At 42.1% G+C, this 13,220-nt stretch overlaps 1 protein-coding gene across 1 annotated transcript in view; it reads right to left on the reverse strand.

The window, feature by feature from the left end:
• The window catches only part of LOC306705345 (homeobox protein PKNOX2-like), a gene marked incomplete at its 3' end in the record, with an annotated part of 95,477 nt that overhangs the window by 29,081 nt on the left and 53,176 nt on the right, over positions 1–13,220 (reverse strand). Inside the window, exons 3-5 of the mRNA XM_079172076.1 lie at positions 8,545–8,651; positions 5,764–5,900; positions 4,514–4,525 (exon numbers count right to left, since the gene is read on the reverse strand). Of these exons, the coding sequence (XP_079028202.1) occupies positions 4,514–4,525; positions 5,764–5,900; positions 8,545–8,631 (236 nt within the window). The 5' untranslated portion in view covers positions 8,632–8,651. The remainder of the gene's footprint in view (positions 1–4,513; positions 4,526–5,763; positions 5,901–8,544; positions 8,652–13,220) is intronic.

The following is a 13,220-nucleotide window of genomic DNA, read 5'->3' on the forward strand; positions in this document are numbered from 1 at the left end:
CACGTTGAGATATTAATTAATATGTCCTCCATCGACACATAAAAAACAATCCTGTTTTAAACGTATGTAAAATGTCTTTTAAATTGCATCGAATCCCTGTGTGTGTGTCAAACCTCCTCCTCCTCCATGAGACGTGAGGAGGAGCACTCTCACCTGTGATATATCATTTTCACAGATGAGTACTTTGCATTTTAGTGTTATTTCTTCGTCATGCCCCCCGGTGTGTAAAGGCCTTAATACTGTGAGGACTTATGACAAACACACTCATCTTACTGGTTACCACTGATTCCCTGAGTTCTCTCCATGTCAAGCAAGCGAGCAGTTAACTCTACACAAACTGTCAAAGTGTGACCTTAAAACAGCTCATTCTGGTGAACACAGCTCTTCAGCCCGAGTTGCTTACAAGCATCACAAGGACATTTCTGTTTGAAAAAAAGGACTATTATGATGTCTCTTATTAATTAAGTGCACGTTTCCATCTCTGAGGCGAATCAGCTTCCATCAGCTAAAAACGCTACATTCGCAACCTACAAAAACAAAAGCCTCACCGGCTTTTTAATAAGATGCACAGAATCCAGAAGGATCTTTATTGTAAATGCCACAACTCATTAGGCTAATTACCCTATCACACATTTACTCCGCTGCTAATAATGAAGTAGGCAGAGAGACAGAGAGAGGGAGAGAGAGGAAACCACACATCTCCTCATAAAGTTGGCATTCTAGCAATTAGTGAAGAGAAACATTAAAGCCCACACAGACTTCCTGAGCAAAATAATTAAAGAAAATTGGCAGAGGAGCTGATTCTCCCTGCTCTTCTCTTTTCAAAGTCTAAAGCCCCCATATGAGCACTGTGTAGAGGCAGGAACACTGGCGGATCAGACTTCTATTAAAAAAACAGTGCTATTTGTGTTTTTGTGTCTTTTTTGCATAATTTGACTCACCGTGGAAGACGGTGACTTGTGAAGTCACATTTAATTGCGATTATAACAAGGTAACAAGGTGCGTTTAGTCATTAGCTCATTGCATGGACCAAAAAATAATTCCAAAAGTTCTAACGTGCTCTGCCTCCTCTGCATACGGAACAGCAAGGGTTTTCACTTAAGAGCTACAAATAATCAGTTTTTAACAGTACATGCTGGTGAATCCTCAGTGCTGCCTCACTGTTGATCACAACATTTTAATTGGCCATCCTACACATTTACAGTCTCAGCAGGCTCCACATTCTGCATAGCACCATTTAACCAGCAAGAAACTTATTTTATTCTCATCCTATTGTGTCACATGAATACACGGATACTAAACAGCTATACTGTATTTGCCTGTAAAAGGAACAAATATGGACCCTGATAGTCTTCAAAGGGGTTTTGTGAAAGTGCAAATACTTAATTGCTGGTGTAGTAAGATAATGAATCATCTAACTAACTGATACAACGGTTTGCATGCTATCTGTCCTACGACGGTTCAGCAACACGAGCGATCAGAGCGAGATGGTGCCAATGTTGGAATGAGGTGCTGTGAGGAAGATGACTTTAGTTAAGTACATATGTTACGCGACAGAAGTTAAAATAAAAGAATGTTGATTTGTCTGCAGATAGTGCCCCTTAGCTGAGGCGCGATTCCCAACTGATCACCATAGTGACATTGTGTGAAACTGCAGCGACATCATATTTAACGTGGTCGCGTGGTCTGTGTGGTCGCTGTTGTCGGTAGTTTGGCTATTAAAAGACGGCGGGTTGGTGCAGGAAGTCACGTGCGGCGCTAGTGACAATTCTCTCTGATCAATCCGTTTTCTGCAGTGTTTTCACTCCGTCCTCTAGAATCTGCTCAGCTCAGCTCGGAACCCGGACTGAGATGGTACCAAAGAAAAATACCAGTTACCATCCACAACCTTTACTGATGGAAACTTGAAATGAAACTGAACTGAACAGGTGGTAATGCAGCTTCAGATCAAAACAGGATATTCAATTGATAAGGTGTCCAAGAACACTAAATAGAAGCTTCACTTATAGTTAGTTAAATTGCTGCTGTTGTTATAAAACCTTATCTGTAGTTCACGCTACATGACTTACTGTCAAGGACCAACAACCAATGAGAGCAATAAGAACTTTACTGTATATGTTGTATTTGCAACACCGGCCAACACTGTTGTTGCACCTCGGCTGTTGTATGTTTGCATGAATAAACTGAAGACATAACACGATGTATGATTACATAGAAGGAACAGAGAAGATGAGGGGAAACAGGCTAATATGTGTATGAACAGTACAGCGATCCGACCACTTTGAAAGTCGTGTATTAAAATAATGTTAACACAAACCTGTCTCAGTCAAATAGGCAAAGCCATGTAATTAAATGGTGTTTTTAGTTGAAGGGTTACTGGTTTCATTAGAACGGATTAGATTATGTTTCTGTGTTATTTATGTTGGAGGTGTATAAAACGTGCACTGAATGGTTAGTAGCCTCGGTTCGCATTCCTCACCTCACATGGGTGCATTGATTATTATTATTATTAGATCATATGTCATGTTTACGTAGTAGTACTTATATTATTTACCCATAGGTGATTTATTTTTTAAATGAATGTAAAAAAATGTAATGCAAACTACGACAGAAGGGTAAATATTTTGTCCCAGGGCCGTTTGCATAACGCTGCCATCAATTATTATTTTACATTTCTGTATACATCTAAGTTACACACACGGGATACATGTTAACTAGTCACCTTTAGAATATTGGTTGACATTTTTGTCCCACTCTGCTAGGCTACTTGTCTTGCCCTGCTGTCAGTCTTTATGCTAAGCTAACCGTGTCCTGACTGTAGCTCCATACAGAAAGACATGGGGTTGATTCTCATCTCCCTCTCAGAAAGAAAGAAAGTGAGTTCCAGCCCTTTACTGCAAACACACCACACAATCAATACACACTGCTGCAGGTCCACTTCTACTGTGCATGTTTCAAACTGTTTTACATTAATCAGCACACACAAGAAAGGATACACAGATCCCAGCTCTTATAGAGGCCAATCAAGATGCTAATAAAGCACATGAGCATTATTAACTTTAATATATTCCCTCTAGAAGACAACAAGAGAGACCATATTTAAATTAACTTATAAATAATAAGGTCTATCAGTGCTGCAAACATTCCTGTTGTGTTTAGCTGCCACTGTGAGCTTCCTCTGTTCTCACTTTATTGTGTGTGTGTGTGTGTGTGTGTGTGTGTGTGTGTGTGTGTGTGTGTGTGTGTGTGCGTGTAGGTGTGTGTGTGTGTGTGTTAAGGAACGAAGAGCAGGAAAGTGGAGATCCAGAAAGCCCATGTGGAAGGGAAAGAGGGGCTGATTTGGAATGAGCCCCCCCCCCCCCCTCACCACCACCACCCGGAGCTGCTCCAAACATGGCTGCTCACATCAAAGGCAGCCTCATATCTCAGAGGAGTCGCGGAGGACTTTACAGCAGCTCGCCTCAGGCCTGAATACGGGGGCCCCGCACACCTCCTCCAACAGCAGCGGTGGATAGCCGCCGGTGGGACCCGAGGAGCCGGGACAGACGGACCCGACACAGTGTGCAGTGTCATCGTCACAGGACGGGCTGCACCAGACGGCTGCTGGGCGGCCTCGCGTCTCATTCCACTCTACAAATCTAGTAAGTTGTTGGTTTGCTGCCGACACCGGCTCGATTAAAAATGTCTGTATTTTGAATAATTTACTTCATAAATAGATAATACAAGCTCATTATAAGGGTGCATCAATATTCTAGCGATAAGCTGAGAGAGGAGTGATTTTTTGGTACTAGAGTTTTGGGTTTCACCCAGCAGTGATTTTCGTGCTTATTTTCCACTCCTAACAAGGTGGTGCCTTCCAGGGCTTCTACATGGTAAATAAAAGAATACAGTTTGGAACACATGTCTGTAGGCTGATCTGTAAACAACCTAAAAAAATAGAGTGACAAAAGAGAGAAAAAAGGCAAAAAGCTTATCTACACCTCAGCAAAACATGTTCAGACAATATGTCACCTGAAGGCCACCGTAGTTCTCCCACACGTGAGCCACTGAGTGCAAAACCGTGGAACCGCCAGCCGCCGACTGACTTCCTCTGCTGCTAAAATAGTGTTATTATGGTGATGATTGGCTCTGAAGGAGGCAAATGTTGTTACCACGGTTCTGCTTTCTGCACCTCACGCTACACAGTGTTGGACAGGGCTGAGTGAGTGGAGGGTTATACAGTTGGGTGAAATCTGCAACCACACCACTACATGCCACTAAATCCTATACACTGTCCCTTTAGAGAGAGTGCACTAATATTTTTGAGAATGTGAAAGGATTATTTCCAAAAATTCCACACTGCCTCCAGTACACAAAGATGGTTCAAATGTATTGATTTGACACTTGGAATCTTTTTTCACAAAAGTGCATTGGCCCCACTCAGTAGGTTCACTTTCCCAAGACCAAAAAGTCTGAGCCAACGAGTAGTTTAGCTCCAGAATAAGCGCGTTACCACTTGGAGAGTGATGCTTACCTTTGAAAATGACTGTTGGTGTGAAAGAGAAATAAATTGCGTTTTACAATTTAAGCATGGAACCTTACACAAAACAACGCTGTTTGACAAATGAACATCACTAGATTTGAATGTGCTTGTTTTTGGTTTCCTTTACCACTCTTGGGTTTTTATAACCCAATACAGTCCATTGTCACTCCCAAGTTGTGAAAAACAGGAGCTTAGTCAGTGTCTCTACCCTTCAGACTATGGTGCTCTACATGGCTGTGGTTAGGAAGTCTGGTGACGCAGTATAACGAGATATTATGTCAGGTTGGGAGGAGGTTGGAGGGTTTTAAAAAAGACACGGGACCACTGTTCATGTCCAGTGTGAAACCAAAAGTCAGATTTAATTTAAGTCAACATATAAATGATGGGACATAAAATAACGTAGATTACACGGAAACATAAAAAAGGACTTATTTGAACCCAAACCACTATCTTTTCCTAAAGCTAACCAAGCAGTTTCCTGTGAAGACAAAAGTTTCTTTTGAAAAGATGCATGAAACGGTGGAAATAGGCACATCTGAAATCGGATTCTAGAGGTGTACATAGAGCGCCACAGTTTGAAGCGTAGGGCCACTGACCAAGTATCTGTATTTGACGAGGTGTGAGGGGTAACGTGTTGCCCAATACAATTACTAGAAAGCATTAGGAAGCATTCATTCATTGTCTCACCCTAATAATCAGAGTCAGACTCCCAGTCCACACGACACAGGAGTCAGAGAAACAGCCTGACTACTGCCAGCATATCAAATGCTTATTTCAGTCAATTTATTCAATTCAAAGAAAAGTAAATTGAGGGTGCTTCTGCTCGCCTTTGATGATTGAAAGCCTTTACTGAAGGTGCTCTTTAGTTTACACACGACACTAAGTGAAAATTGAAAGAAGCACTTCAAGTACAGTTTTTAAAAAGCGGTGAAGTCATGGCTTGTTTAAGGGAACATATTAATTAACGACAACACCAGTGCTTGTGGCCTTCATCAGCAAGTAGCACATCAAGTCAATTTAGTACAATGTTTTGTATCAGGCTAGAGAGAAAATGCAATAATCATTTCAAAGAGAAGAGAAGAGAAGAGAAATTCAAGGGCAGAATGGTACACATTGACAAGCACTCACATCTATTTACCTAAAGGCAAAGTGAATACCAGTTAGAGTTTCACGACTGTGCATCATTCGCCCAGGACAGAAGTATAACGACACGTGAACCTCTCATGGCAGATTGAACCAACCTGTAAACGGCCCTCTTGTCAGACTCAAGCTGGGCCTGGGGGTCAAGGGTCACACTGACAGAGGTATTTCCTGTTGCAGAGGCTGCTGGGATATGGACCTGTGGGGTCTTGGGGTTCTGCTGAGTGGTGCCCGTCATCTGGTGACAGAGAAAACAATGACAAAATGAACTTTGCATTTAAACAACGGTATATTTTGTCACTGTTCAGGTGGTTTTCGGGTTGGTTCTTTCGCTTAAAGGCGTTCATACACCCTGTATGTGACCAATAAACAACATGAACATGCAAATTCCTGCCTGGGATTATTTCGCATTAAAACCAATGGATCTGGTCTTTGCTGCTTTGTCAAGGTTGAGAGTAATAAAGTTTGCCATCTTGGTTCAGACTACGGAGCCTCTGTGTTGTGTCCATTTATGAACATTTTGAATCAAGCACAGCGTGATTGGTTGAGGCATTTATTTGCGGTGTTTAAAGGCCTTAAGAGTTGACGTTGGGGGAAGAGTGAAATGGATACTTTGGTTCCCAGCTACTAATAAAAGGCCAAACCTGCTCCCCCTGTCAATCAGGCCAAATATGAAAATCACAGGACAGGTTTATCAACGATGTCAAATCTGAACATGGACTTCTTCTACTTCTTGGAATGATCGAGCAGCTGCTTGTGAGGTCATTTTGTAATGACTTTTCAAAAGCAATAAGGTGCAACATTCAACGGACTAGGAAAGAGGATGTAGCTGGAATAAATCATTGTTGCCTGACATTAGCAGCCTCGTACTGAAGCTGTTAAACAAAATGAATGAGGATAGATAGGATAGATCCAGTAATTGAACACGGCACACTCCGGTCTCCTATAGATTCCTGTTAGATGATAAATATTCAATTAGCAATATGTTCACAACAGCCCATACTGCTGAACCACACATACTGATGACACTGATGCCACTGGTGGTTCATGGAGGAATCATTGTAGAATCTGTTCTTCAGGTGATATTTGTTGGGTGGCCAGGGGAGTAAACACGCTTCTTCATCTCTCTCCACCCCACTTTGTCTCTCAGTCGTTCTCTCTCTGAGGATATGAGTCTAGCAACCCCCAGCCCCGTTTTTTTGTTTTTGAGTCGGGGTGGGGTAGGAGGAAGCTTCAAGTCTTAATCCCAGCACCAAATGGGAAATAAATTAGCTTCTTCACACTTAACTAGCTCTCATTTGCATTTGCCGAGCACGCAGACTGCAGCTCGGGAGCTCTCCCACGGCACTAATCCTCTGGGCGAAAGCAGACAGAGGTGGCGTGGACGAAGAGGAGGGTTTAGGCGGCTGGGTGAACCTGCTCCACCTCCCCTCCATGGGAGGGTCTGCAGTGTTACACACAGCCACAGTTAAGGCTACAGTAATTACATTGACCTGTTGGTGGCATCACATGTTGTGTTGAACACGGCAGGCTGGGGCTGGAACTCTTATCCTCACACTGACATACACTATGTATCGCTCTTGTCTTAATTATGAAATGCAATTCAACCTGATGAAAAATAATTTGAATATTCCTGTAGAGACTTCCGTTTGGGATGTCAGCTGTATTCGAGTTGTGCTGGTTAGAGCTCAATGGTCACATCACTGTGTCAGATGAAATACTGTATTTTGATTTGTCAGCAGATGACTTTGTGGCAGAAAAGTAAGTTATAGTTTGTTGTCATTATTATCATGATTAGACACAAAGCATTTGTGTCTGTGAGGAAGTAATGCCACTTCAACAAAAGCCGAGGGTTAACTGTGAGGGGTTTACACTTCCTATCCACACCTGTCTATGACACATTATAACCACGCTTAAAAGGTGTTATAATCTGCTTATAGCACTGTGTAAGTAAAAAGCACATCATTAAAACTTCTGTATGCAAGATAAACAAAAAGTTGTAAAATTAAGTCTCACTTGACTTAAAGCAAACAATGACCACTTATAATTATATATAATGTGATTATAATACATTGTGTTATGTTATCAACTATGGGAATTATAATATACGAGGATTCTGAGCAGCAATTATAAAGTATTATGACACTTGACCGTATTAGTCATTATAAAATGCTTTATGATGTGTTAATATTATTGTTATAAAGCATTATGAATATTTATTAGTGCTTAGAAGTATAATTATATATTATCAGCACATTTTAACACATAAGTATGTTTATAATGCATTATAGACATGTGAGTCATAAAAAGTGTGAGTCTTATTATCATATTTATGTGTCCTGTTGTAAATATTACTTAAATACTATAGAGTCTGTGTTTGCAATTCATTATCTCCCATAAACACATTCATAGACTTTACAGTACATTTGTATAATTTACTGATTACCATGACAGTGTTAGTTGGAAGGAGCATTAACTTATCTTTTTTCTTGCACAAAAGAATATTAGCTGCCTGCTCTCACCTGAAAACGTTTTGTTATTAGCACTGCATATAAATGATCATGACTAAATGAGCAGCAATTTATGTTTAAGTTTCGGGGGGGAAAGCTAAATGCAAATCTGCTTTAATTATTTGTTTGTCATCAGATAATGATTCACACGTTTAGCTAAAGTCTGACTGGTGAACAAGAATATATGTTTTCACCTAAGCCCCGCCCACTCGAACCCAGGATAAAGAGCACAGATAACACACACAAATCTACCGAAACAATCAAGACTGTTCTAACTTTGATAGAAAACTCCAATCGCTTCCAGTGAGACCCCGGCAAATATAGGCCTTTAACATTCACTCTTTGGGCGCTACCATGAGGTAAAAGTCTGACCTGTTGACTCTCCTGGTACGATGGTGGAGGAACGCTCTGGGTGGCCATCATTGTCACTGCAGGTGCTGGGGACGCATGTTGCATCATGGGATAGCTTCACATTTAGACTGGGAAAGACACAAAGAGAAGGGCAACATAAATCCAGTGCAAGGAATGACGTATTTTACAGCAGCAGCCACCAGGTGCTGCTATGATTAAATAAGAATTCTCACTCTTCTCTTCCCCCTTCTTCATTTACTAATTTAATTCTTTGCTCCGTGTCCCCTCAGTCTCCTCTGCCTGTGTTGCATGGAGCCGACAGTCAGCCGGGATGATGCATTAATACCGAGTGATCAAACAATGCTGCAGAGCAGAGAGAAAACAAAGCAGACTTAATCACGGAGCCCTTTTTACAGAAATACTTTACAAACCAGCGGGTTCATAATGACGCTGCAAACAAACCCGACCACTTGTTTACCAATTACCGACCGCCATGCTTGTTTACTAATTACAGTACAGCTGGCTTTAAAGCAAAGCGTCTTGGTGGAGTCACCTTGGTCGCCTCTATGTGTTGGCTGCTGATGTTGTTGTCGCGCCGTTACCGAGCCAATCAAGAGGGCTAATTAGGGCTCTTGTTGGCGGGCTAATTGCTATTGGCCGGGACCCCACAGGGCTGAGGGCAGTACCCTGCGGAACACCGCTGTAACTATCGCGCCCACCCCTACTGAAGGAGCTAATTGGTTCAGGGGTACATCACACACACGCACGCACGCACGCACGCACGCACGCACGCACGCACGCACGCACGCACGCACGCACGCACGCACGCACGCACGCACGCACGCACGCACGCACACACGCACACACACACACACACACACACACACACACACACACACACACCCTGCCATCGCCCCACCTTACTATAGGGGAGCTCAGCAGGTGCTCCATCCTAAAGCTACATATAACCTATGTGTACACCCTGCATGGAAATGTGCTGGTGCTGGCAAGTGTTTGACCTGAGGGGGTGAAAGGGTGTTTTGGTAAATGTTAAGAGGTAATCTTAACAAAACCTTTTATTTATCAAATTGTACAGTTTTAACCTTTATAAAAGATGAATGTAAATCCAAATGTAGGCTGGTTACCTTCAGCCCCTGGACTTATTGGAAATATCTCTTCTACTGCCACATTGAGCCTTGTGTGGCCATGAAAGGCAGGCAGCAATTACAATGGACTGGTGCACTCGGACTGCATGGTATTGACGTGGAGGGACACGCTTGACTGTGAGCGAGTGAAATGCAACTGGAACATCCGAGAGAAATCTCTGTGCCGGTTACAACAACGGTTCAGAGCTCCCGCTTCAGGAAATAAAGATGTGCAGTAAATCTGCCGGACCGCTAAAGCCCAGGATTTGCAGTATGTGACAGAGGTGTGAGTTATGGACTGATGAAAGAGAACTTTAATCTTCCCAACAATAGCCATTCAAGGATCTCAGAAATAGTATTAAAGGAATATCATACAAAATGAAATATACCATAAAGTACTCATGACATAAGAATACTACAGGAACAGTAATGAGTGCTTGAATCTGGCAGAAATGAAGACTACATAATAGCGTGCAATACGACGATATTAGATCATGAAGGATTATAATGTCTCCATGATCTGCCTTCACAGAGATCATTAGAACGTGCACTGTTGTATCAGCTACAGTTCTATGGCTCCAGTGTTTCCCCTGCATACAGCGGCTTAGCACTGCTGCTAAATGCGCCGCTATTTTAAAATTTCGCCAAATGCAATGAACTCTCTATCTCTCCTCTAAGCAGCCAGAATCGGTGACGAGCGAGGATCATGGATGGAGTAACCCCAGACATGCCGTTTAGACTCTTCACATGTGGAGAGGAGAGACAGGTGAGTGAGAACGTTGTTGGTAGGGCTGACCCTCTTACTCAATCACTCCACTATTGATCCTTTTGTATATCGTCAACTAAGACTTCTTTAGTAGAAATGTATGAACACATCTCTGGTAAACAAAAGACTCAAAGTGGTGCTTTTGTGCAATTCTTTGAGAAAAAAACTCAGAGAATATTTAGTTCAAAACTGATCCTCATTGTTCTCTGTGGAGTTAGCTGTGTGATGTAATGTAGCCACGCTGAGTTTCATGTGTGGAGTTTAAAAAATAGCTTTTTAAATGCTACATTGTTTGTCAGCGCCCAGTCATATTTGGCCTTGTGTGCTCTGATTAATTTGTCATGCGCTAAACACACCAGTTATAATGTCATTGTAATGAAAAGGAAATAGGAGTAACAGGAGAATCGGCTATAAAAGAGACATTTTCTTTTGAAATAATTGCTGTGTGGTGAATCTAATTCATGTGATGTGAAGAGTGCTTCATGTGGATTTGGAAAAATAAATAATTAAAATAATATTTAAAGAAACTAAATGTTGAATTCAAGAACAGAATTTGGTTTGTTGTTGTTACGTTGTAGGGCTATATTTTCAATAGGGGAATTAGTTTGGTTACAAAATACTCTTAAAATCCAACATGAAAAAGAATTATGATAAGATCGTGGATCATGATCCTGCCTGAACAAAAACCCGACCGCATGCTCCATATATAGTTTCACACGTCTGTGTGTTGAGGCCCGAGCGCCTAGAACAAAAAGACTCTCTTTGGGTAGTTTTCAGGTCTGTGCTGCCAAACAGGAAGACAAGCAAACATCCCTCTCTTCAGAATCAGAACAATACTTGACAGACGTTCCCCGCCACCGAGCTGCATCCACTGAGACCCAGACCCTGGCAATGTCTCTGACTTTCCCGTCAGAGACGAGGCAACTGGCTGAGGCCGTTTCTCGCTTTGAGTGGACTCCGAATCCAATCCAATCCGCTGCCAACATTTTGATGTTAAATCTGGTTTAGTTTCATCATTGGCAAGTTGGGGTTTTAGCTGCAAATCTGCATGTTTTATAACATCATACTGTGCTCCGCACGTGCTGCGTACGCACATGTGTGAGTGTGCGCGACTGTTTGCACTGTGTGTGTTCACGGTTGTTTGTGTGCCATGTGCATGTCTCCGTGAGTCATTTTGGTGTACTGATTGCGTCTCCTGGTTTCTGTTCTCATTTCAACCGGTATCAGCTGAGAGGCATCTTCTCTGTTATCAGTCCTCATTTTAATTGCAAATGCAGCGAGCGTGTTAGTGATTAAATGGAAAATTGCACATTAATTGATGAGACTGAAGATAAAGCAATTCCAATTACTGCACTGTATTTTAGGCAGCCTCTCAAGTTTAGCCCAGCCCTCCAAGGAACGGGCCACCAAACGCCAAATTTGAGCAGGCAATCGTGCGTCCATAAATACTGTATGCACACACAGGGACATAATATGAGCACAAACACATGCCATGCAATGGCTGCTGAAGCATGAATGTACATACAAGAACACTGCAAAAACACCAACAGACAAGGCGTTTAATTTCAACGGTGAAATTAAACACGCAGAAAAAATCTTGCCCCATGAAACTGAAAGTACAAATCCACAATAATCGTCTGGCAACCACTCTCTCTGAACTCGCCAACGCTGTACGCTCACACAATAAGTGGTAAAATTCACTTTGAGGACACATGACATGTTTGTTCCTCAACAAAGGCCTTTGAATTATTACAGAGTTCATAATGCATATCAATTGAAAAGTGCCTGTAGTCGCAATCAAAATTCAAAAGCAAGCATAAAATGGAAAATGAGAAGTAGGCATAAAATTATTCCTACAAACATCAAAGGGTTTTGCGACTTTGGATTGGAGGCAGTGGTACTCTTTCATCGGATTCTGTGTCTATTCAGCATTCAATTTTCCAACGATTCTCAGGCATGGAATGGCTCTCTGCTGTATTGATGTAAGGTTAGTCAGTGGCATAGCTACAGTTTCACCCCGTTTACCACCGGCAGTGGAATGAAAATCCATATCTGGTCACGTATGATGTGATCACTGCCTCTGGCCTCCACACTTCAACTGTGTCCAAAGCTTTTCCTTGTCTGCTTTGGTTTGAGGGTGAATTCATTGTACGGTGTTGAACTTCTATCAAACGTGGGATGGGAATGCTTTCTGCTACCAATCAAGGCGATGATCCTCCTTTATTTTTATCGTCAACACAGAGAACAATCCCTGCACTCCAGCTTGTGACCTGGCAGGGTTTTAGCACCAGATCATTAAAAGCAGACTTGTGGTGGACAACGATGTGACCCTCTCTCATGGTGATTTATCAACACTTCATACTAACGAAGCAGTGAACAGGAGGTGTCGGGATTGACTGAGACACACAGGTACATTCAATCCTCACACGTGAAACTGAAAATAACCCCACGTTGGTGACTTGGCTGTTTGATGCCGCAAAGACTGTGATGTTCTGATTTGTAAAGCGCCTCTTCAACACAGCTCAACTCTCTCTCCTACCAAACTAAGACTGGGTGAGCACTGAAGTGGAGGGCATGTAGTATGATGAGTGTTGCAAGAATGAACATATAACTAGAATTAACGCCTCATGGATGTTTGCCTCCACCAATTAAGCAGTTCATTATTGTCATCATCAATTCTTTCTGTTTCTCATAGATATTGGAATAAAATCGTCAACATTTTTTTTGAGTTACAGCGAAAAAAAGAGTTTTACAGAGAACTCTATTGAGTTCAACCTTCAGTCCAG

This window comes from Pholis gunnellus (genome assembly GCF_910591455.1).
Source record: "Pholis gunnellus genome assembly, chromosome: 13".
NCBI lineage: Eukaryota > Metazoa > Chordata > Actinopteri > Perciformes > Pholidae > Pholis > Pholis gunnellus.